Source organism: Salvelinus namaycush, chromosome 23, assembly GCF_016432855.1.
Source record: "Salvelinus namaycush isolate Seneca chromosome 23, SaNama_1.0, whole genome shotgun sequence".
Classification (NCBI taxonomy): Eukaryota; Metazoa; Chordata; class Actinopteri; order Salmoniformes; family Salmonidae; genus Salvelinus; species Salvelinus namaycush.
The window spans coordinates 19429228-19453895 of NC_052329.1; the positions used below are offsets into that span (position 1 = coordinate 19429228).

Consider the following 24668-nt stretch of genomic DNA (forward strand, 5'->3'; position numbering starts at 1 on the left):
ACCGGACTGGTGACACGCACCTCAGGGCGAGTGCGGGGAGGAGGTATAGGACGCACTGGGCTGTGAAGGCGCACTGGGGATACAGCGCATAGAGCCGGCGCAGGATATCCTGGACCGAGGAGGCGCACTGGAGACCAGGCGCGCTGAGCCGGCACAGCCCGTCCTGGACAGATACCTACTTTAGCACGACAAGTGCGAGGAGCTGGCACAGAACGCACCGGGCTGTGAATGCGCACTGGACACACAGTGCGAATCACCGCAAAACATGGTGCCTGACCGGTCACAAGCTCCCCACGGTGAGTATGGGGAGTTGGCTCTGGCTCACTCCCCTCAACTTTCACTTCCCACTCCTCGCTCAATCTGTCCCAATATTCCTCCTCGGTCTCTGAGTCACCCCTCATCGTCGCCGACCACTCCGTGTGCCCCCCCCCCCCCCCCCCCCAAAGAAATTTGGGCTGTTTTGGGGCTTGCGTCGTGGCCGCGAACCCTGGCGTCGTCGCTGTTGTTCCCTCGCTGCCTCCGCCTGCTTCCATGGCAGGCTTCTATCTCCTGCCATAATTTCCTCCCACGTCCAGGATGTCCTCCACTCCTGGCTTTCCTCCTGGGCACGCTGCTTGGTCCGTTGTTGGTGGGATCTTCTGTCACGTTCATCATATTGAGTGTACCAAAGCGCAGCGTGATCTGGGTTCCACATCTTTTTATTACTAGGTGAAACTCACAGCAAAACAAAAACAATAAATCTCAAAACGAAAAGTGAAGCTAACAATAGTGCTAACAGGCAACTATACATAGACAAGATCCCACAAAGCACAATGGGGAAATGGCTGCCTAAATATGATCCCCAATCAGAGACAACGATAAACAGCTGTCTCTGATTGGGAACTATACCAGGCCAACATAGATCATTATTCACCTTGATAACCCACCCTAGTCACTGTCATGCCCCAACCAACATAGAGAATAAGAAGCTCTCTATGGTCAGGGCGTGACACTAGCGGACGAAACCGATATGACGGCTGGTTACACAAAGAAAGGGGGTTGGGTTTGAATGAAAGAGCGGGAAGACTGAGGGACAAAGGGGATTGGGTCTCTATCGGACCTTGAGAAGCTATGCTACCGTAAATACAGAATCATTCTAATAACTGCTCATTCTGAAAAGGAAAAGGCAAGATATATATTTTACACTGAGCTGCGCTTCGATAGGTGGTTCGAAGATGGAAGACTGGTTTGCCCAGCAGAGATCGCCATTGTCCTTTGCAGAATATTTCTGGTCGTAGTGTTGTAGAGCGGATACGTTGAAGTACCCTGTCGTTCTCAGGAGATTGTCTGTCCTTTCCTAGGCCACGTACGTTTACAGCTGCAGATGACAAATCAACTTCTAGGATGTATCACTTCTTCTTTAGTGAATAAGAGTTCATACCATTTTGCCATAATCAGCTCGCGCTGAATTCTGGCTGGTCTAGTAGAAATTCATCCTTCCAGCATGGTGATCGTCATCTTCACGTGATCTGGTCTCCGGTAAATTTCATTACGTAGAAGAGAAGAGAAGAGAGGGGTTTCATCCCTCTCCAACCAATGTCTGTTCACTTGGGTGTTGCCACTGAGTGAGCATAGTTTACTTATGAAAACAATTATCTCATTTAGAAGGCTAAAATTACATTTAATCTTTTCACAAATAGTTTCATATTTAAACATTTAAATTGCACAACAATTCCATGTGAATCTGATAACTAGGATGTGTAGACTTTCCAAGATACAATTTATGTTGTCCTGTCATCGGTAATAATGTCCCAGACAACAACTGATCTGACATCATATTCTTTAAGTACCAACGGATACTTTCAACTGGTTGGATTACAGAAATATTGTTCCAATCCCAACCTTTTGATGTTACTGTATTGCAAAGTCTCTCTCTGTGGTAACAATGGATTGTCAAAAGTCAATTTTTGTAGAGTGGAGAGAGAAGGGGAAAGGTATTTATGGGGTCATAAACCGGTGGGGGGAAGAGAGGGAAAGGGTGTTTTATGACCCCCACCCAACAGGCCGAAGTCATGACACTACACTGTACACATACACAATTCTGCATGCACAAGTGTCTCAGAGAGGAATACATACTATTGACCTACAGAAAACCTTGGATCAGGTGGAACTGATTGAACCCTAGTTTGGCTATCCTGGCACCAGAGTAAACCCTAGATTTCTCCCGTATATGGAACCCTCCCTGTGTTTACCAGACACAACCTTGAAGGATCATCATGTTTTTACCTGGATGACTAATTAACTTTCTCACGATGCTCAGAAGCCTTGTCACTTCAACCAGCAGGCTCTGGACATCCTGCAGTCACACAGCTGTTGTTGACAGATGCGTGCTTGTCCTATATCCCTCCCTCCCTCCCTCTATCCCTCCCTCCCTCTTCCTGATGCTCCCCTTATCCCTCTCATCAACCAACACGCACCTTTCCCAGTGAGACCAACTTGGTGCTAGTACAATACACACACTGTCTCTGACACTCTGGTCTTGCCAAACTGGCTCAAGCATCTTCCCAGTTACAAATGGACAGCAGGAAATTACTCACCCCAATGACCTCTCTAAGTACATATTCACTAGTGTACCTCATGACAACCACATCTGGTTTTCTCAGCATAATTCTCTCTAGCCCCTCATGCCCATAAATGGAGGCCGCATTACATGTCCCTTATCACTTTGAAACAGGCCCTTCTTTGGCCAGAGGGGTCAGTGCTATAACTGATTGGCTGGGGCTGGTCTTTGAGGTACCAGAGTGAATCCCAGTTGTGGTGAGCTTAATCGCCACTTTCACATGGCCCCTCCACCCACACACACACACACACACACACACACACACACACACACACACACACACACACACACACACACACACACACACACACACACACACACACACACACACACACACACACACACAAACACTTAGCACTGAGCGCTGAGCTTCAGATTAGATTGCTTATGGCTGCCAGGGCGGTTTGATCATATAAAAATAGAATATGTCCTCGTCCATCTTTGTTTCATTATGTGACGGATTGGCAGAATGTAGCCATCATTTCGCTGCGTCCAAAGCTGAGCCTCCATGCTAAAAGCCCATATGACTTCCCTGTGATGCCAGCTATCCTCTGATGGCCAAACAGACACATTCCCTGAGAGTCATCTGCCATACATGGGTCAGATCCAGGTGAAATGTAACACCCCCCCCCCCACACACACACACAGACACACCCCCCATCTGGTTCGACTGTCCCTTCTTAACCTGGGGATCTATGGCCTTCAACTTCCATGTTAGATAACACTGTTAAATCATGTGATTAGGGAGAAACTTATTTTCACATTCACTGTATGAGCCTGAGTTATATCCTCTTTAAATCTGTTTATGTTTTCCAAACAAGCTGCCAGATGATTGAGAGGGACTGAATATCTGTCTCCCAACCCTCACCGCTCCTCCCAGTGCCAGTCTAGTATTATGGCCTTCTGTCACTGTGGCCCTCACTCACTCCTGTTGACATGTCTTTCGTTCTAATGAGGCTGGGCTGTAAGAGACTCTTTCAAAGCAGCAGAACAACTGCATAAACCACTTTTACAGTCATGTCCAGTCTTCTGTGAAATTGTTTTCAGCTTAAAAGATACCATGGTTTTGACCCAAATCATTTTTTGATATGTTATTGACATAGTATCTGTGCTATGTGCATGGCTAAGCTGTTTGTGTGTCATATGTGACGTAAAATTTTCAGCTGGCTTAGCCTAGATGTAATCTCCTCTCTGCCTCCTGAACATTCCTCTGCCAGCCTGTCAGTTACAAGCTAACACAGTCACTCACTTCACGGTAGCATGGGATGATTGGGGGCAGGAAACAGGAACAAATCACCATGTGTAAACTGATGACAGACCACAAATAACACAAACATTTTCAGTTCCACTACTGATAGACACACCCATTCACCGGTTTGACTCTCTACTTCCCCAAACCATCAAGCCCACACTATCTATACACTTTGCTACTGGTGCTTTCTTAGTATAATTTCTACACTCTACTATGAGATCCTGACACATGCCAACATCTCCATAACAGTCCTCATCAACTATAACTAGAGCATCACTGCATACATGTGTGATCCACACACACAATCAGTGAAGAGTCTTACCCTTCTGTGGTCCGGCAGAAGTCCTCCCCATCCTGGCAGACCTCCACGCCTTCCAAGGTGGTCACTCCCATAGTGGGCATAGGGGGCAGAGGATGTGGTGCAGACGGAGGGGTGCAGCTCCTACAGCACTCTCCCTCCGCCGGCCCCTCAGGAGAGCAGCTGGTCTCCAGGGCGACGCCTGGATGGGCTGTGATGGGGTCCACGTGGGAGGGGTTCTGACGGTGGAGACTCTGTGGTCAGTAAGGTCGCTCTCTCTGTGGGTCAACACGGGACTGACCTAAAAGACAAGAAACATGTGTCCACTAGTCCACAGCCTCCGGGCTTCTCTGTCTAACAGCTACCCCCTCTCTGCACCTCTCTCCCTCACCCTCTCTCCCTCCACCTCTTTCTTTCTCTCTCTCCACCTCTCTCTTTACCCCTCCCCCTCCCTCTTGCTCGCTCTCTCTCTCTCTCTCCACGGGCAGGGCTTTGCAGTAGTGTGATTGTGGGATTATCGTCTCTTTCGATTACGGGGGCTGGGTGGGTGACGTCAGCCAGGCCTGCTTGTCCCTCCGCCAAGTGGGCACACAGTGCAGAAGATCTGGGGAACATGAAACAGGCACACCATACAGCCCGGCGTTCACTGTGCACTGTTACATTGGCTCAGTGAGTGTAAGTGTGCGGCTGCTCACACGCAGTCTGCTGAGGAGACGTTTCACTCCTTCAGTCAACACTAGGTAGGCTGTGCCCCCACCACATCTCTCTCTCTCTCTCTCTCTCGCTCTCTCTCTCTCTCTCTCTCTCTCTCTCTATTTCTCTATTTCTCTGTCTCTCTCTCTCCCAGCGTGTGCTGTCACTCTCGTCAGAGTGGATTTGGACAATTCAAGGGAATTAGCCCTGGGATCAAAGGCTCAGTGGTGTGGTGGAGATATATATAGCAGCAGGCAGCAGGAAAGCCATGTCCACTCAAACGCAACATCAGTCACAGCACTGTAATCCCCACAGTACACCTCCTGTGGTTCAGGCAGAGAAAGGGCCGGCCACTGCCAGCCAACCTGTTTAATGGCCTCACTGATTGATTTTCCAATCACGCACCTGTGCAGAAGCCACTGATTGATATGCTAAAGCATTATAGTATTAACCTAGTTGCCTGATTGATTTATCTCAGTGAACTATAGGACATCATCGTATTGATGGGTTCGATTTCTTAACTTTTGAAATCATGAAATATACTTATTAATTTCACTGAGGGAGAGAGGGTAATGTATAACATTTACATTATGTCAGGATATGTTATTGTTAGCCATCAGGGATCCTATGGGAGGAGAAGAGACACAGTCTGGTACAAGTCACCATGACAGCTGTGAGTTGGAGAGGAGTGAGGAATTTGGGCAGAGGTCAGGTTAGATGAAGTGAGGAAGAACATATATCACTAATTTTCTGGATATCAACAGAGGTGTATTGGTTCAGATGTGTAAGGAGGGGCTCAGCATAGGAGAAAGGGTTAAATATCAGTGCATGTGTGAATATGGTCTTTGTCTTCTGTAGCTGAATGACTCAATGGGTGAATAATTTTGGTTTGAGCTTTACTAATCGTCCGTGACATGTTATAAGGTTTATTTAGAACCTAACAGTATGTACGTCAATGGTTCTTTTTGTTGTTGTTGCAAAAGCAGCAGCCACTCTTCCTGGGGTCCATACAAAACATGAAACATGACATAATACGTACCGAACATGAATAAACAAGAACCCCCCCGATGGTCACAATCAAAATCATGATATCAACCCTCAGACACAGATGTGTTGAGACATGACATGAGAGGTCATGAGCCATGAGGTTATGTAGTCAGAATGGTATCTACAAAGATGGTTTTCTATACCATCTATGTGATATCTACACAGTCTCCACAGTGGAGAGGACCTTGCCATGTCCTGATGTTGACCGGTTTATTAGGGTAAGAACACATTAGCGACGCCTGTTTGCATCATTGTGTACCTCACCCCTTTATAGACACCTGCTATACTCTTTTTACAACTAGAGGACCAAGCAAATTGTTTTGTCCTCTGACATTTTTGTCAGTATCAATCTTGTGAAAATGTAGTTGAGTCCGAGTGTTGTCATCATGTTTGACTATCAGTGGACACATTTTGCCAACAGTACCTGTTGTACTGGTTCATTCATCCAGAAACATAGCTCACCATCTGCTCTTTTGTTTCCTGTCTGAATCATTTTTTGTCCAATTGTCATTTTTTGTCCACTTCCCTTTTACTTACTTGGGGCAGAGTTCTACTACTTTAGGTTGATATTTGACAATATATTTCTGATAGAAAATGTGCAACTAAAAAGATTGGGGACTCCAAAATCTCCTTTTCATCCCTGCATCAAATGACGTAACACATTTCCTGAATGTCAACACTTACCCCCTTCACTGACAAAAACTCTGCTATTGTTATTAGAGTGTTGAATGTGCTGAAAAGAATCTCAAGAATGTTGGTGATAACAGAGGACATTGTGATATGCCTGCTTGACAATACACCTTTTTTCAAAGGTGCAGTTCAACTCCTGTTTATTTTGCTCACACTTTGCATATACAGTACATGTTGTGATGGCGTATAGTTGTTACAACTGTACATTTTTCAAACACACCACATTCTCCTCTTATCTTAATTATCAAAATGGAATTTACGCAAATCATCTCCAAGCTTTATAGTTTTATTCTAGCTTTCATTCTGGTTACATCTTGCACACCTTAAAAACTAGCCCCGCCTTTACATGTCTGTCTGCAAGCAGCCAAGTAGTCAAACCAGTCAGAATATTTAGAACACCACCTCTGCAAGATGTTCACAGGTAAAACTAACTACTGTTGTATACATTAAAAATATATTTGATGTAATGAGATTTCTTTCCAAATGTACATTCATAATGCAGACATAATTCATATTTTACAACAGCTAGTTCATTAATGCATGTGAATTGTTGGATTCGGGGTAAACTTTGAACATTGTTATATGCATAAGCATAGTATATAAAGGAGTGGAAGAGACTGGTTTATATGTCAGAGGTTAATGGTTCTCTGTAGAAAGACAGATGGCTTTGGAAAGTGTTGGGTGGATGGGAGGAGGTCACAGCATTGCTATAGGGGAACTCGGATGGAAATCTGTGGATTAGGTGAAGGAGGGGTTGAAGTCAGGTCAGATCTCCTGAAGGGAGAAATGATGGTTTATTACCCTATTATCCTCTTCCTGTGAAACCGTAAGATGTAAAGATTGGAGAGAAGGAGGAGTGTCCAAAGTGGTGTATATCAAATCAAATCAAATGTATTTATATAGCCCTTCGTACATCAGCTGATATCTCAAAGTGCTGTACAGAAACCCAGCCTAAAACCCCAAACAGCAAGCAATGCAGGTGTAGAAGCACGGTGGCTAGGAAAAACTCCCTAGAAAGGCCAAAACCTAGGAAGAAACCTAGAGAGGAACCAGGCTATGAGGGGTGGCCAGTCCTCTTCTGGCTGTGCAGGGTGGAGATTATAACAGAACATGGCCAAGATGTTCAAATGTTCATAAATGACCAGCATGGTCAAATAATAATAATCACAGTAGTTATCGAGGGTGCAGCAAGTCAGCACCTCAGGAGTAAATGTCAGTTGTTTTTTTTAGCACGTCCGGTGAACAGGTCAGGGTTCCATAGCCGCAGGCAGAACAGTTGAAACTGGAGCAGCAGCAAGGCCAGGTGGACTGGGGACAGCAAGGAGTCATCATGCCAGGTAGTCCTGACGCATGGTCCTAGGGCTCAGGTCCTCCGAGAGAGAGAAAGAAAGAGAGAGAGAAGGAGAGAATTAGAGAGAGCATACTTAAATTCAACAGGACACCGGATAAGACAGGAGAAGTCCTCCAGATATAACAAACTGACCCTAGCCCCCCGACACATTAACTACTGCAGCATAAATACTGGAGGCTGAGACAGGAGGGGTCAGGAGACACTGTGACCCCATCCGATGATACCCCCGGACAGGGCCAAACAGGAAGGATATAACCCCACCCACTTTGCCAAAGCACAGCCCCCACACCACTAGAGGGAAATCTTCAACCACCAACTTACCATCCTGAGACAAGGCCGAGTATAGCGCACCAATCCTGGTGGGAACATGTCTTTGTCTGGACACAGCTGTGTCGACACTTTGGGAAGAATTAAACTTGGCTAAGCTTTTCTAGTGTCCGTGAGTTATTTACTCTGAAAAATTAGAACCTAACAGAATGAAATGACATATGACTCTCTAACACAACAACAATTAATTTGCCTATACTCCATTTCAACGCATTTATCTTTTCTATAGAAGTAAACTCATCATCAGCTGTAGTTGCACATGGATTTTGAACCTGGCTGTGGAGACAATAATGGAAACCTTAAGCCTGGTACTAACCTACACACAATAGTGACCTAAATACCTAACTACATTTCTTATGAAATACAGGTTAGTTGTGCAAGTAATCTTTGTAAATGAATGTCATGTATCCTTTGTTCACCTACATAGTTGTATTTTAAGAGGGCTATGATGTGAAATGTATAAGAAATATATATATACAATATATCCTAGATCTCTGTGTGTATGCAATAGTCCAATGCATTTGTATATGGCATATGATGAATGTCCCTGACAAATCTTTACAGTGAAAGGGAGCTACACAACTATATTGTATTCTGGAACACAGAACCCAAACCCACCAATCCATCTTTGAGTATGTATGAAATACCCTAGGCCTGGAATGATCTCTCGCTCTCTCTCTCTTCCATAATAAGAAAGATTGTAGCCTTCACAGCCAAACTAATTGCTGTGAAAGGGAAGAATTTGTATGTATGTTATTGGCAAATCTTTGGGTATGCATCAAATGCCCTAGGCCTGGACTGATCTCTCTCTCTCTCCCTCCCTCTCTCTCTCTCTGTTCATTCTTCCATTCTAGGAAAGATTGTAGCCTTCACAGCCAAACTTAACATCTGTGACAGCTACCCAACTCACAGAGGTACCTGAAGTTTGCCAACATCCTGGTCAATGAGGGAGATGGCTACAGTACTGACACAGGGAAATTCACCTGCTCGCTAGCTGGCTTGTACCACTTCACACTGTCTATGTCCACCTACGGGCGTGCCCAGTGTAGTATCTTAAAGAATGGCCAGCGGGTTGTCTCAGCATACCATACCAGCCTGCCAGACAATTGTTGCCAGGTAGCCAGCATTGGTAGTGTGATTGAGCTCACTAAAGGAGACCATGTTTGGGTTCATCTGTGGGGGCCTCGAAGGCATGACATTTTTGCTACTGAAGATAATGACACTGTGTTTGTTGACACTGTGTTTCTTTTGGGGTAGTCCTGGTCTGTATGTACTGTATATACTTTACCTATTGAGTATATACAGACCCTATTGAGTATTGCCTACATTACTTTTACTACAATAGTTTTTGCCCTTTAAGCCAATATGTATTCCATATACAGTAATTTGCACTGTTGCCAATGGAATGGGTGGAGTAAAAGGCCAGCAACACTCCGTATTATTCAGAGCCCCATGAAATGACACCATATATACATTCTATAGACAGAGCCTACTCAGTATTCCCTACAATAATTTTACTGCGGCACCCAGAATAATTTTTGCTCTATAAGCCATCATGTATTCCATATGCAGTGATTCACATTTGGGGAATTTATTTGACCGCAATTTAATGCAAATGCCACTTAAATATGAACAAATATGAATAATTGTTCATGTTTAGACAATTATTTTTCATATATCATTAATAAATACAGGTTATTGACACGTTTCTACTAATAAGTGGGGAACTTTTATTTAGAACGTTTCTGAAATTCCGTGAACCGGAAAAACCCTTTATGTGTTGCTGACGAGACGCTGATGCTAGATAGCTAGCTTGATAGCCTGAAATTGAGTTATGATATTATTTAGTAGATTGTATTTGTAAACAAATTCAAATGAATATAGAGGATTCGTTGGGATCCGATTTTGTCAAGAATGGTAAGAAGCTCTAAAGAAGTTAGAAGATGCATAACTAAGTTAGTAGTAGCTAGATAACATTATGCCTGCTAGCTAAAGACTAGCTAGTAGGTATTATATTTTGTTGCAGTCTTCTTCTCTGACAGGACCAGGATAGTCTACCTAGCTATAATGTTATAACAAAATTGTTCCATTCTGTTTCAACAACAACATGTTGTATCCCAAAGAAGACAAGGAGAATCGCATCCTGCTCTATGCAGTAAGTGTGATGACTGATGTTCATTCATACCCACTCCAAATGGCTTAGCTAGCTAGTTTCATGCACTACCTTATTGGTTTGGAAGTGTTTGGGCATTAAATTGTTTAAACAAGTAAATGCATGAATGTAGTAGATATTTTTGACTGTTGTGTGTATCTTGACAGTGCAGGAACTGTGACTATCAACAAGAAGTAGACAACATCTGCATATATGTCAATAACACAGATGCATAGATCCCCCGCTTCTCCTTCACCCAAATCCAGACAGCTGATGTCCTGAAAGAGCTGCAGAATTTGGATCCCTACAAATCAGCTGGGCTAGACAATCTGGACACTCTCATCCTAAAATGATCCGCCGCCATTGTCGCAACCCCTATTACTAGTCTGTTCAACCTCTCTTTCGTGTCGTCTGAGATTCCTAAAGATTGGAATGCGGCCGCGGTCATCCCCCTCTTCAAAGGGGGAGACACTCTAGACCCAAACTGTTATAGATCTATATCCATCCTGCCATGCCTTTCTAAAGTCTTCGAAAGCCAAGTGAACAAACAGATCATCGACCATCTCGAATCCCACCGTACCTTCTCCGCTATGCAATCTGGTTTCCGAGCTGGTCACGGGTGCACCTCAGACACGCTCAAGGTCCTAAACGATATCATAACTGCCATCGATAAAAAACAGTACTGTGCAGCCGTCTTCATCGACCTGGCCAAGGCTTTCGACTCTGTTAATCACCGTATTCTTATCGGCAGACTCAACAGCCTTGGTTTCTCTAATGACTGCCTCGCCTGGTTCACTAACTACTTCTCAGATAGAGTTCAGTGTGTCAAATCGGAGGGCCTGTTGTCCAGACCTCTGGCAGTCACTATGAGGGTGCCACAGGGTTCAATTCTCGGGCCGACTCTTTTCTTTCTATATATCAATGATGTCGCTCTTGCTGCGGGTGATTCTTTGATCCACCTCTACGCAGACGACACCATTCTGTATACATCTGGCCCTTCTTTGGACACTGTGTTAACAAACCTCCAAACGAACTTCAATGCCATACAACACTCCTTCCATGGCCTCCAACTGCTCTTAAACGCATGCTCTTCAACCGATCGCTGCCCGCACCCGCCCGCCTAGCATCACTACTCTGGACGGTTCTGACTTAGAATATGTGGACAACTATAAATACCTAGGTGTCTAGCTAGACTGTAAACTCTCCTTCCAGACTCACATTAAGCATCTCCAATCCAAAGTTAAATCTAGAATCGGCTTCCAATTTCGCAACAAAGCCTCCTTCACTCATGCTGCCAAACATACCCTCGTAAAACTGACTATCCTGCCGATCCTTGATTTCGGCAATGTCATTTACAAATAGCCTCATTTACAAATAGCCTCCAACACTCTACTCAGTAAATTGGATGCAGTCTATCACAGTGCCATCCTTTTTGTCACAAAAGCCCCATATACTACCCACCATTGCGACCTGTATGCTCTCGTTGGCTGGTCCTCACTACATATTCGTCACCAAACGCACTGGCTCCAGGTCATCTATAAGTCTTTGCTAGGTAAAGCTCCGCCTTATCTCAGCTCACTGGTCACCATAGCAACACTCACCCGTAGCACGCCCTCCAGCAGGTATATTTCACTGGTCATCCTCAAAGCCAACACCTGCTTTGGCTGCCTTTCCTTACAGTTCTCTGCTGCCAATGACTGGAACGAATTGCAAAAATCACTGAAGTTGGGGACATATATCTCCCTCACTAACTTCAAGCATCAGCTGTCAGAGCAGCTTACCGATCGCTGCAGTTGTACACAGCCCATCTGTAAATAGCCCATCCAACCAACTACTTACCTCATCTCCATAATTGTTTTTGGGGGGTTTTCTGCTCTTTTGCACACCAGTATTTATATCAGTATTTATACTTGCACATCCTCATCTGCACATCTATCACTCCAGTGTTAACTGCTAAATTGCAATTACTTCGCCACTACGGCCTATATATTGCCCTACCTCCTTACTTCATTTGCACACATTGTATACAGATTTTCTATTGTGTTATTGACTGTACGCTTGTTTATCCCATGTGTAACTCTGTTGTTGTTTTTGTCGCACTGCTTTGCTTTATCTTGGCCAGGTCGCAGTTGTAAATGAGGACTTGTTCTCAACTGGCCTACCTGGTTAAATAAAGGTGAAATAAATATACATTTAAAAAAGATCACCCACTAGGTTGAGTAGGTGATCCCTATTTCCCACCACTTATGCTCAGACACTCAAATAAACCTCTGTCATGGGCAATTAGGCCATCTGTCTTTTCTGTCTCATCTCTCTTTCTCATTTCTGTATCATCTCTCCCGCTGAGTCTGACTCGCTAATAGGCCTACTAGCTAGTGGAGGTGCCGATGGTGATGCTGAACTGGCGGGATTAGCATCGCCATCAGGAACAGTTTACCCCTCACTCCTCTCGTCCTGCACTGACAGTTCTCTGGCTCGTTCTGGGTTCGATTCACCTTCTTTCTCTGGATTTTTGGACTTAAAATGTCAAACTCGTTTGCCTTTTATTATTAAAAAAAATGTTTGGCTTTCCCACGATTTAAATTCAGTAGGGAGACGACTAGGCTACGTGACAATATTACTTAGAGACCTCTTCACTAGCTGACCACCACTACTAAGACCTGTGCCAAGATCAGTTACTTACGCCACTGGCCCTCCCCATAACCTCTATGTACAAATAAGAGAGCAGGTCTGGAATCAGTGTGGCAGGAGAGGAGGATTACATAGAAGGTTCACGGCACTTTTACATGATGGTCTTTCTGGGGTGCGTGATAAATAACGAGGCAACTCGATTTAATGCTGATCGCTTTCATTAGAATGGCTACAGTGGGAACAGTGAAATAATTTATAAATCATGCCGCGAGAGGTACCGGATATGGGCAAATAGGTGCCGGAACAAATAAAGTCAAATCTGAGAGGTGCAGGATCCTGCTCAAATTAAGCACTGCTCATCTCTCTCTCACACTCTCTGTCTCTTCTCTCTGTCTCTTATCTGTATCTTCTCTCGGTCTCACATCTGTCTCATATCTGTATCTTCTCTCTGTCTCATATCTGCAGGGCTGCCAACATGCACGCATTTTGCGTACCAACTACGCAATTCTCTGTCCATGTATGCAGGTACGAGATCCGAGTTAAAAGCACGCAGAAATGAATAGGGCCTGCTTTTTTATAAATCCACTGAGTAAATCTAACATCCCGATTCTCGAGCTGCAACACACAGACATGTACGGAGTTTGTGTCAACGGACATGGAAATTAATACATCATTATTCGACGTAGCTACCTGGTGTTTGTTGTGATGCTAAGTTTACCGACTGTCAGCTGTACGTCAACACATGGACAAATCCCTTTTCGACTCCGTGTGTTGTGGAAAGGTAAACAGTAATTGTTTCAAGCTAACGTTAGTGAACATAAGATGGACATTCAGTGGGCTCTAAAGTGCCAGCAGTTCACTCGAATTTGCTAGTGAAATAAATTAAATGCTAATAGGAAAAATAACTGGTCGCATTTGTGCGAGTGTGATATACATTTAATTCTGCGTCCCATTAGTTGCGTTTTTCACGTAACATTACGAGGATCACGCAACCTGATAGACTGTAACTGTAATCATGATCCACGTCACAAAAAGCTTTACAAAAGTATAATAATAAATATAAACATCTTGGCATTAAATGGAGTCGGGAGTTTAGAAGACTGCGCGATGAAGAATGAATGAGTGTCCGGTATTAGCTATAGAGGCAATGCTTCTAAAATGCCTTTGCACTAGATTTTAGATTTTATCAATTTCGAAAATCTGAAATTACGTACGCGCTGCAAAGAAATACAATAGGCACCTTTACATAGTCTGAAACACCAGACTCTCAGATTCCCTTTGCGGTAGCCTACTTATGCTTTGTGTTGCCAGTTTGCGGTCTGTTACTTATGCTTTGTGTTGCCAGTTTGCGGTCTGTGTCGATGCTATCATTTGTTTTTGTTTTTATGTTTTCAAAATGAGTTTGCTTTTAGTGTTGATTAGGATCCGTGTCTAAAAAGCCAATACTTGTCAGCTGGCCCTAGTGATTGGCCCTGTTTGAGAGGTGACAAGCGTTCCTCTACCCACTGTTTCCTATCATAGCTTTTTCGTTTTTATTATGGATAACATGTTTATTTGATACTGATGCTCTGCGTCAAACATGTGTTCTTATCATATCACAGTGTTTTTTTTATTTTATTGCGGATAAGACGTTTGTACATTTTGTACCTAAACAAATAACTTGTTATTATTTGTTTAATAAAATGTTTAAAAAACTCCAAGAATAAAGGCCCTTTGTGTGTTCTTTCTAATTAGATATTGTTAGTGACTTTCACCATATGTGTAAATGGAACGCTGTCAAGAAAGAAACCTTGCGATCAGACTCACAAACAGCACGCGCACGAGCGCTGGGAAAAAGAAAACCCCAATTCGGCATGTGCTCGAGTTGAATCTCCCAATTTGCCGCGCGGGTCTGGTACTCTTAAAACTTGGACAGGGTTGGCAGGTCTGTATCTGTCTCTTCTTGGTCTCTTCTCTATGTCTCTTCTTTCCTCAGTGAGCTGAGCAGATCATTGCAGATGTGTCCCAGGATCCAACGCTACCTCAGACAGAGGATCACCCCTGCCCAAAGTGAGGGTGGCCAACACAAACACACTCAAACAAACCCTCGTTCTCCATCTCCCTCCTCTAGCTCTCTGAAACCAGGCAATTTCTCCACACTATTTCTATTCACAAACTATCTATATCATTTCAAAATAATGTCAGCTGACAAGGTAAAAATCTGTCATTCTGCCCCTGAACAAGGCAGTTAACCCACTGTTCCCCGGGCGCCGAAGACGTGGATGTCGATTATGGCAGCCCCCGCACCTCTCTGATTCAGAGGGGTTGGGTTAAATGCGGAAGATACATTTCATGTGAATGCATTCAGTTGTACAATTGACTAGGTATCTCCCTTCCAGATAAATCTAAAATATTGATCTCTTCCCTCTATTCTCAAGTGCGGCCACAAGGTGGCAGTGTTTTTCCAGTCACACAGTATGAAGGCTGAGGTACGTTGCTAATTGTTCATCACAGAACACCCACTGTCCCCAAATAGTTGGTAAATCTAGAAATACCAAAGTATTCTAGAGTCCACTGAGCTATATGGAGACATTGGTATGTGGTGTATATGAAAGTTACTGCTTTATCTTCTATGTAGGATGCCATGAGGCTGTACTATGTCTGCGCAGCCCCTCACTGTGGACACCGCTGGACAGAGTGAGGAGGATGAAGAGGAGGTCTGATGTATGCATCCACAGTCTCTGCTGTTGCCCAACAGGCCACCATGTCTCACTGGGGTTCACTGTTGCTTAAATCAGAAAGACTGATGGTTGTTTGGGCCTAAAATAGTCTGCCAAATCAGAAACCTTTACAGGAATACCAGCTTTGTGTGTTAGATCTTCATCATCTTGTTGGAGTGTACGTAGAGGAACTGCTAAGATTTGTATGGACCATTTAAATGCCATTTCTTACCATGTTGTGGAGGAACACCTGTTGGGACATAATTGTGTTAATGTATTAGCTCTAGTACTTTTTACATTTATTTGAAATTAAAAAAGACAAACTTTTGTTGTGAAATGCTTCTGTTTTCTTTCAAAAACTTGATTGAAAGACTTCTCTAAGACTTTGCATGCCACTGTTGTGTATTTGAAATGTTTCCTGAATTTCCATTGTTACACTATCGTGTGACCCGATCTCTGTTGCAATACTTGCATCCAAAAAAAGAGCTAAAATATAGAAGGTAAAAAAAGTATTATCATTTATAGTTGGGCATATGAAATGTTCCTCTTTAGTGGTGTAACTTCGACTTCCCTTTTTGTATCTAGGCATATCTGTTTGCCCACTGCAGTATATTTCCCAATGTGTATTTCTCAATGCGTTTTAGACCCATTGAGTGTAATAGTGTCATTGAGAAAAGCATGAGTAATATGATTGGCATGTGTAACGGATGTGAAATGGCTAGCTAGTTAGCGGGTACGCGCTACTAGCGTTTCAATCAGTTACGTCACTTGCTCTGAAACCTAGAAGTAGTGTTGCACCTTGCTCTGCAAGGGCCGCGGCTTTTGTGGAGCGATGGGTAACGACGCTTCGTGGGTGTCAGTTTTTGATGTGAAATGGCTAGCTAGTTAGCGGGTACGCGCTACTAGCGTTTCAATCAGTTACGTCACTTGCTCTGAAACCTAGAAGTAGTGTTGCACCTTGCTCTGCAAGGGCCGTGGCCTTTGTGGAGCGATGGGTAACGATGCTTCGTGGGCGACCGTTGTTGATGTGTGCAGAGGGTCCCTGGTTCGCGCCCGTGTCGGGGCGAGGGGACGGTTTAAAGTTATACTGTAACATTGATGCTGTTGACCCGGATCACTGGTTGCTGCGGAAAAGGAGGAGGTTGAAAAGGGGGGTGAGTGTAACGGATGTGAAATGGCTAGCTAGTTAGCGGGTACGCGCTACTAGCGTTTCAATCAGTTACGTCACTTGCTCTGAAACCTAGAAGTAGTGTTGCACCTTGCTCTGCAAGGGCCGCGGCTTTTGTGGAGCGATGGGTAACGACGCTTCGTGGGTGACTGTTGTTGATGTGTGCAGAGGGTCCCTGGTTCGCGCCCGTGTCGGGGCGAGGGGACGGTTTAAAGTTATACTGTTACACATGCACATGAAAGGAAAGTACACAGAACATGTAATAACCCGCTGGAGAAACACTGTCCACATACCCTTTAACAATATGTTGTTAACAAGTCACTTATTCTGAGGAACGTCAAGGAAACTGCCTCTTTTCAATGACCTCTAGCGACAAAATCAAAAGCAATTCTGGATAGTATAATACATGGACGTAAGAGTCACTGGTAAGGAAGTACCTATATGAGTTCTGTCGGAAGGTAATGATTTCTGATGATGCTTTGAGATCTAGGTATGATACTTTGTTATGAATGGGTAAACTAAAGTGAATTGTTAGGTCTACAGTTTGGATATGGTACAGATTTACTGTGGTTGGTTACCCATATGCATACATTTCAGTAGAGGTGGTTACTCAAGGACAGTGGGGAGCAGCAGCCCCTCGATGCCGGGAGACCCTCAAGTATCCTGCTCAATGAGTTGTCATACACCACACGGCAGTGTTGCACTGCGGGGGCATCCAATACTGTATGGACCAGCTTATCCACATACAGAGAATGCATATGCAGGATAGGAACTTTGATGACATTGGATACAAGTGAGTGACCTCTCCTTTCCAGGTATTTTCCATCATTCATTGAGTTAGGATAATACTATATGCATAATAACTGTTTTCTGGCATTTGCAGCTTTCTTATTGGGGGAGATTGCACAGTATATGAAGGCCGTGGCTGGGGTGTTGTGGGTGCACATACCAAGGGCAACAATCACAACTCTTTGGCCATTGTCTTCATGGGCAACTTCAACAGTAAAAAACACAATATTGGACTTTCCATCTCCCGGTCCTTACAGGGTGTAAGGCATTGGTACCAATGGGTTATGCTTCTCTGTTTCAGATGAGAGCCCCAGTCCAGCAGCCCTGTAATCTGTTAAACAGCTCCTGCAGTGTGGGGTTTCCCAGGGACATTTGCACCCTGTATTTATCCTACTTGGGCACAGAGACTTGAGGGTCACCGAATGTCCTGGGGAGAGACTATATGCTGCACTAAAACATCTAAAATTTCCCTGAACATAACCTCATCCACAGACTCAATTGCTACTGGTTCGAAAGACAGAGAGAGTTGGCTGGTGGAAGAGATTACCCAGAACATCGTAGCCATGGCCTATACTAGCAGGGTTTCCCAAACTTGGTCCTGGCAATTGATGTGCAAGCAGCTTCAGAAATTATCTGTTGTAAGTTGCCACCCATTCACAGTGTAATTGTAGAGGTCAAATTTTAAAGTTGTAAAATGCATCTTGTCACGCCCTGACCTTAGTTCCTTTTTTATGTCTCTATTTTGGTTTGGTCAGGGCGTGAGTTGGGGTGGGCATTCTATGTTTTTTTTCTATGTTTTCTTTTCTATGTGTTTGGCCTGGTATGGTTCCCAATCAGAGGCAGCTGTCTATCGTTGTCTCTGATTGAGAACCATACTTAGGTAGCCTTTTCCCACCTGGTGTTTGTGGGTAGTTGTTTCCTGTTTTGTGTTGTTTCACCTTTCAGGACTGTTTCGATTTTCGTTTCTTACATTCACTTTGTTATTTTGTATTTTCGTGTTCTGTTATAATAAATTAACATGGACACTTACCACTCTGCGTTTTGGTCACCTTCGTTCCAGGACGACCGTTACACATCTGTTTAGTAGAAATATTAGACTAAACGTTATTATTTATTTTGGTATTCACATAAAATTGTCCACATACTATTCTATTCCTTTTTCTATGAGTGTGCTGCTATAAAGTTTTCTAGGAAATAAGAACTGAGAAAGGTGTAAGAGTAACTCACATTAAGAGTAAATACAAAAAAATATGCTGCTGAACAAATACAAACTATTGACAGAAAACTGGATGGGATTTCAGTTTTGGGTGGCCAAAATATTATATTGTCCTGACTTGTTGTGCTGGATGAGTTTAAGCTTTTGGAATTAATTGAGATGGCTTCTCAAATCACACAAAAAACAAATAAAACATAATTTGTCAAAGGGAGAAAAGCTTGTAGGCCTACCTGTAAATGTTTCAACATTGTAAGCAATCTTTAAAGGCACAACATTCCAAACAAGTGTACACTTCTATTGCATGGTGTAGGATTAAGGGGGAGAAAAGAGACAAATGTGAAACATAAATGCAGCTTCATGCTGTGCGCCTTGATGTTACAACAAATCTTACCTGTCAACTGTTGTGCAGGAAGCCGCATGCCCTGCAGGCAGACGTCAAGGCGGCACAAGCTGCCCCGCACCTATGTCTCTTTTAAATTCTCTGTTTGTTTACTTACCTTAAGAGTTTACCTCCTGAATTACTTACACACCTTCACCTAATTCGTCTTTGATTGGCTGTTTGCCAGGTTATTGTGTAAACAGATGGAAAGGAGTGGAGAGAGGCAGTACAAGAGGGCTGGACGCAGGTGAGAGGTTTGAGTGTCACGCTCATCGGAAGTGTTATAATTGAACCTGTGAGTTCATCGATCAGTCAGTGAAGTTGGCAGCGAACGAGGGGCGCATTTTGTCTTTCGCAAATACGTTGTGCTTCTTATTTCGTGGATTTAGACATTCCTTCTCTTCAGACTGCCAGAGACCGTGGGAACTGGGTAATGTTGAATATGGAGGATTTGAAAGCCCCTGTCAGATTTGTCAACAAGTCATCATTCAGCATCAGCAGCCTACTGTTTCGACGAGAGGGAGTGATGAGTGACGACGGCGCCGCACTGGATGGGATCCTTTCCGGATGCTCCAAGCTCCTTTCCAGAAAACACATTTCTTCGGGGCTATCTACTAGGCCTAAAGAAGTTTGTGCTCAAGATGGAAAATATGATTTAAATAGAGACAAAAACTGTGACAATAAAGAATACGCAGTCCAAGAGGACAAACGAGTCTCCAGAAATGGCAAAAGGGAAGACGGAAAAGATACCGAGAGAGTTGGAGAGGTGAAGACATGTGGAGGAGTAGAGGGAAAAGCCAAACCGGAGAAACCTCCTTTCAGCTATAACGCTCTGATAATGATGGCTATTCGCCAGAGCCCGGAGCGAAGGCTTACCCTCAACGGCATTTATGAGTTCATCATAGGCAATTTCCCTTACTATCGAGAAAATAGGCAAGGATGGCAGAATTCCATCCGACATAACCTGAGTTTGAACAAGTGCTTTGTCAAAATACCTCGCCATTATGATGACCCAGGCAAAGGCAACTACTGGATGCTTGACCCTTCAAGCGAGAACATGTTCATAGATGGCACAACTGGTAAACACCGGTGCCGTTCCACGGCGGGCACCCGGGCAAAGCTGGCAATTAAACGGCATTCCCGTTTGACCACCACTGCCGCCGGGCAGGCGTTCACTGGGTCATTTTATTGGCCGGTGCCATCGTTTCTTAACCTTCAACATCCTGCGCACTCACACCCGGGCACAGGGTCATATGTAGGGCCCCATCAGTCCAACTATGCCACCTCGATCCTTTCTCAACGGTCACACCACGTGAGTGCCATAAATGCTAGGGCAGACCGACTCTTCCAAACAAACCAAGAGTCGTCTTATGTTGGCATGGGTGGAGGCGCGCAGTACTGTCGCCATCACCAAATGAGCGCAGCCACAACATTCGCCTCTTCATCGTTGCCATGCACTTTGTCTCTCCCTAACCCTTGTTCCTTTAACCTGCTCTCCGGACAAGCGAGTTATTTTTACTCGCATCACCAGGTACCCCACCCGGCGACGTTCAATGCATGGTGCCAGGAGGAGTACCCCTCATCCAAGGCATCTCCAGCCGGACACATTTACTCCGGAAAGAATGGACCATCGGATTGCTTGGGGAGTTTATGCATGGAGTTCCCTAATTATTTTCCTCCAAGCAGCCACACGAGCCAGTGTGTTGCACGAGCACACTCAACACCCATCTTTCTTGGGATGCAGGGAAATGACCATATTTAATTCTCTATTTAAATTAAAAACTTGAAACTATGTTTCTCTTTAAGGATTGTATCTTTCTAATGTTTACCAATACTGCGAAATTGATCAAAATTGATGTGAGTTTGCTATTATCCAAATAGTCCTATCTGTCTTTGGAAAGAAAACATTGATTTAATCATCCGTTTTTAAATAATCGCCAATCACGCGTGAATGTGCAATTTCCATCTAAATGTATCACTAAAAACACCACTCACCATTTCAAATTTTTTCAGTGCAATAACCTAGAATAATGTATTATTTCACGAATAACGGGCAATATTTGTGGTGCGCTCAGATCATTTTAAAACGTGTATTTTCCTTTGATAGCATTTCGTTAGTAGCCTATTAAAATTCAAAATATAATACTAACTATACATCACAAGATGAGAGATGCCGTAAGATAGTTTCATAATGGTGAATGATGTCGTAAAAAATACAACTATTTGGCATCTGTTAAGCTAATTAACAAGGTCGAGATTGTTATTGCGAGATTTTGCATCACCGTTTAGGCTACTTTTACGCACAGGCTCATCACTCTCTGACATTTGTATTCATTTTTTTGCTCTTGGTGTTGTAACTCCGTTTTGCGATTTTTAGGTTTAAGTCTTAGGGATGTTGGCTATATGGAATATAATTTAAAATATATATAAAATAATGAAAATAACTTGTACAACAGTGTCCCATGAGTGCTCTCCAGATATCTGTAGAAAACTGGCGAGATTTTCCAATGATAGTCTTATTGTAACGAACGTCGTCGGGAGAAGAGGACCAAGGTGCAGCGTGATAAGTGTTCATAACTTTTAATAAAATACGAAACACTTGACAAAACAACAAAAACGACAAACGAACAGTTCTGTAAGGTGACGACACACAAAACAGAAAACAACCACCCAAAAACACAGGTGGAAACAGGATACCTAAGTATGGTTCTCAATCAGAGACAACGATAGACAGCTGCCTCTGATTGAGAACCATACCAGGCCAAACACATAGAAATACAAAACAAGGACAACATAGAACACCAGACATAGAATGCCCACCCAAACTCACGCCCTGACCAACCAAAATAGAGACATAAAAAGGATCAGGGCGTAACACTTATTTCCATTCATATAAATTGAGAAATTGATGTGCTTCAACAATTCACTGTTAACTTAAAACAAACTTAAAATAACAATCGTCTTCTTAAATGTCCTCTATCAATCGTATTGCTTGAGGAAGGATGTGCGTAATTAATTTAAAAACGAAATCTTTGGTCACGTCTGAAAAGGTATTGGAATAAAGTATTTACTCTGATGCAACTAAAATAATGTATAAATTAGAAACAAAAGTCAATAATTATTTTGATACTCCAGGATTAAAAGTAAAACATTGGCTAAGAATTTTCTCTCCATCTGCACTAGCCTATTTCGTCAAAATCAAACCTATAGGGATTGTCTCCATTTGTGTCTCAATATGAACACAATGCTGTGTTGTGCATTTCCTACATTTTAGAATACAACTAAACTAAATACAGTGGCAAGAAAAACCCTTTGGAATTACCTGGACTTGCATAAATCGGTCATGCAATTTGATCTGATCTTCATCTAAGTCACAACAATGGACAAACAGTCTGCTTAAACTAATAACACACAAACAATTATATGTTTTCATGTCTTTATTGAGCACACCGTGTAAACATTCACTGTGCAGGGTGGAACAAGTATGTGACCCTTGGATTTAATAACTGGTTGACCCTCCTTTGGCAGCAATAACCTCAACGAAATGGTTTCTGTAGTTGCAGATCAGACCTGCACAATGGTCAGGAGGAATTTTGGACCATTCCTCTTTACAAAACTGTTTCAGTTCAGCAATATTCTTGGGATGTCTGGTGTGAACCGCTCTCGAGGTCATGCCACAGCATCTCTGTCCGGTTGAGGTCAGGACTCTGACTGGGCCACTCCAGAAGGCGTATTTTCTTCTGTTGAAGCCATTCTGTTGTTGATTTACTCCTGTGTTTTGGGTCGTTGTCATGTTGCATCACCCAACTTCTGTTGAGCTTCAATTGGCGGACAGATAGCCTTACATTCTCCTGTAAGATATCTTGATAAACATAGGAATTCATTTTTCCGTCTATGATAGCAAGCTGTCCAGGCCCTGAGGCAGCAAAGCAGCTCCAAACCATGATACTCCCGTCACCATACTTTACAGTTGGGATGATGTTTTGATGTTGGTGTGCTGTGCCTTTTTTTCTCCACACATAGTGTTGTGTGTTCCTTATACACAATTCAACTATAGTTTAATCTGTCCACAGAATATTTTGCCAGTAGCACTGTGGAAAATCCAGATGCTCTTTTGCGAACTTCAGCTGTGCAGCAATGGTTCTTTTGGACAGCAGTGGCTTCTTCCGTGGTGTCCTCCCATGAACACCTTTCTTGTTTATGGTTTTACGTATCGTAGACTCGTCAACAGAGATGTTAGCATGTTCCAGAGATTTCTGTTAGTCTTTAGCTGACACTCCAGGATTCTTCTTTACCTCATTCAGCGCTCTGTGCTCTTGCAGTCATCTTTGCAGGACGCCACTCCTAGGGAGAGTAGCAACAGCGCTGAACTTTCTCCATTTATAGACAATTTGTCTTACCATGGACTGATGAACATCAAGGCTTTTAGAGATACTTTTGTAACCCTTTCCAGCTTTATGCAAGTCAACGTTTCTTAATCTTGGGTCTTCTGAGATCTATTTTGTTCAAGGCATGGTTCACATCAGGCAATGTTTCTTGTGAATAGCAAACTCAACATTTTTGAGTGGTTTTTAAAGTGCAGGGCAGCTCTAACCAACATCTCCAATCTCGTCTCATTGACTGGACTCTACATTAGCTGACTCCTGACTCCAATTAGGTTTCGGAGAAGTCACTAGCCTAGGGGTTCACATACTTTTTCCAACCTACACTGTGAATGTTTAAATTATGTATTCAATATAGACAAAGATACAATAATTTGTGTGTTATTAGTTTAAGCAGACTGTGTTTGTCTGTTGTTGTGATTTAGATAAAGATCAGATCTAATTTTATGACCAATTTATGTAGAAATCCAGATAATTCCAAAGAGTTTGCATACTTTTTCTTGCCACTTTATGCTTTGAGAAATGCTTCATCCCAGAGGTGGTGTCTATGTCCTGCATGATTTGTACTATATATACACTAGCTATTTTTGTTAACTTTTTCCCTTTAAAGCCTGCAAATGTGTGTGTACAGGGAACTCTACGCATGTCATACATATACCGTCGGCTATATGTGTAATAATGTGATCCATTTTATAATGTATTTTTAATAAAAACATAAATAGTGATATAAAAGTGATGAGTTGTATGACATATACATTCAAAACATAAGAGTCGGTTCTGTGATACTTGAGGTACAGGAAGTGAGTATCAATGAGTACTTAAGGAATCCAGCACATAAACACACACACACATTCCCCCAGCCCATTCAACACTTCTCTGTGTCAGACTCATGGTCATATTTAGACAGAAACTTCAATACCACCTGCTGATGAAACCCACTGTTACCACCACAAATAGCCATGCTGCTGTATCTGTAAGTATTAAAGTTCTAATGC

The 24668-nt window shown here is 43.2% G+C and overlaps 2 protein-coding genes and 1 pseudogene across 2 annotated transcripts; all 3 read left to right on the top strand.

Moving 5' to 3' along the window:
* The first annotated feature begins 265 nt into the window (after positions 1–265).
* Positions 266–15720, top strand: LOC120018517 (DNA-directed RNA polymerase II subunit RPB9-like). Its single transcript, XM_038961744.1, has 9 exons — positions 266–296; positions 4192–4417; positions 10142–10174; positions 10358–10412; positions 10577–10634; positions 13406–13431; positions 15025–15086; positions 15454–15508; positions 15658–15720. The coding sequence occupies exons 1-9, from the start codon at positions 266–268 to the stop codon at positions 15718–15720; spliced, it is 609 nt and encodes a 202-aa protein (XP_038817672.1).
* Positions 15721–17313: 1593 nt separating this feature from the next.
* LOC120018389 lies at positions 17314–18170 on the top strand (annotated as a pseudogene).
* A 1554-nt stretch (positions 18171–19724) lies between these two features.
* On the top strand, positions 19725–21053 carry LOC120018518 (forkhead box protein G1-like). The gene is made up of 2 exons (XM_038961745.1): positions 19725–20048; positions 20082–21053. Exons 1-2 carry the CDS (start codon positions 19725–19727, stop codon positions 21051–21053), a joined length of 1296 nt encoding a protein of 431 aa, XP_038817673.1.
* The last annotated feature ends 3615 nt before the right edge of the window (positions 21054–24668 follow it).

Bases quoted from the DNA above. Each gene is read 5' to 3' on its own strand.
- LOC120018517 (XM_038961744.1), top strand. From the start codon at position 266: ATGGTGCCTGACCGGTCACAAGCTCCCCACG. The intron at 10,175-10,357 runs GTAAGAAGCTCT...ATTCTGTTTCAA, and splicing joins ATCCGATTTTGTCAAGAATG to CAACAACATGTTGTATCCCA. The intron at 13,432-15,024 runs GTCTCTTATCTG...CAGTGAGCTGAG, and splicing joins ACTCTCTGTCTCTTCTCTCT to CAGATCATTGCAGATGTGTC.
- LOC120018518 (XM_038961745.1), top strand. From the start codon at position 19,725: ATGTTGAATATGGAGGATTTGAAAGCCCCTGTCAGATTTGTCAACAAG. The intron at 20,049-20,081 runs GTTGGAGAGGTG...GGAGGAGTAGAG, and splicing joins ACGGAAAAGATACCGAGAGA to GGAAAAGCCAAACCGGAGAA.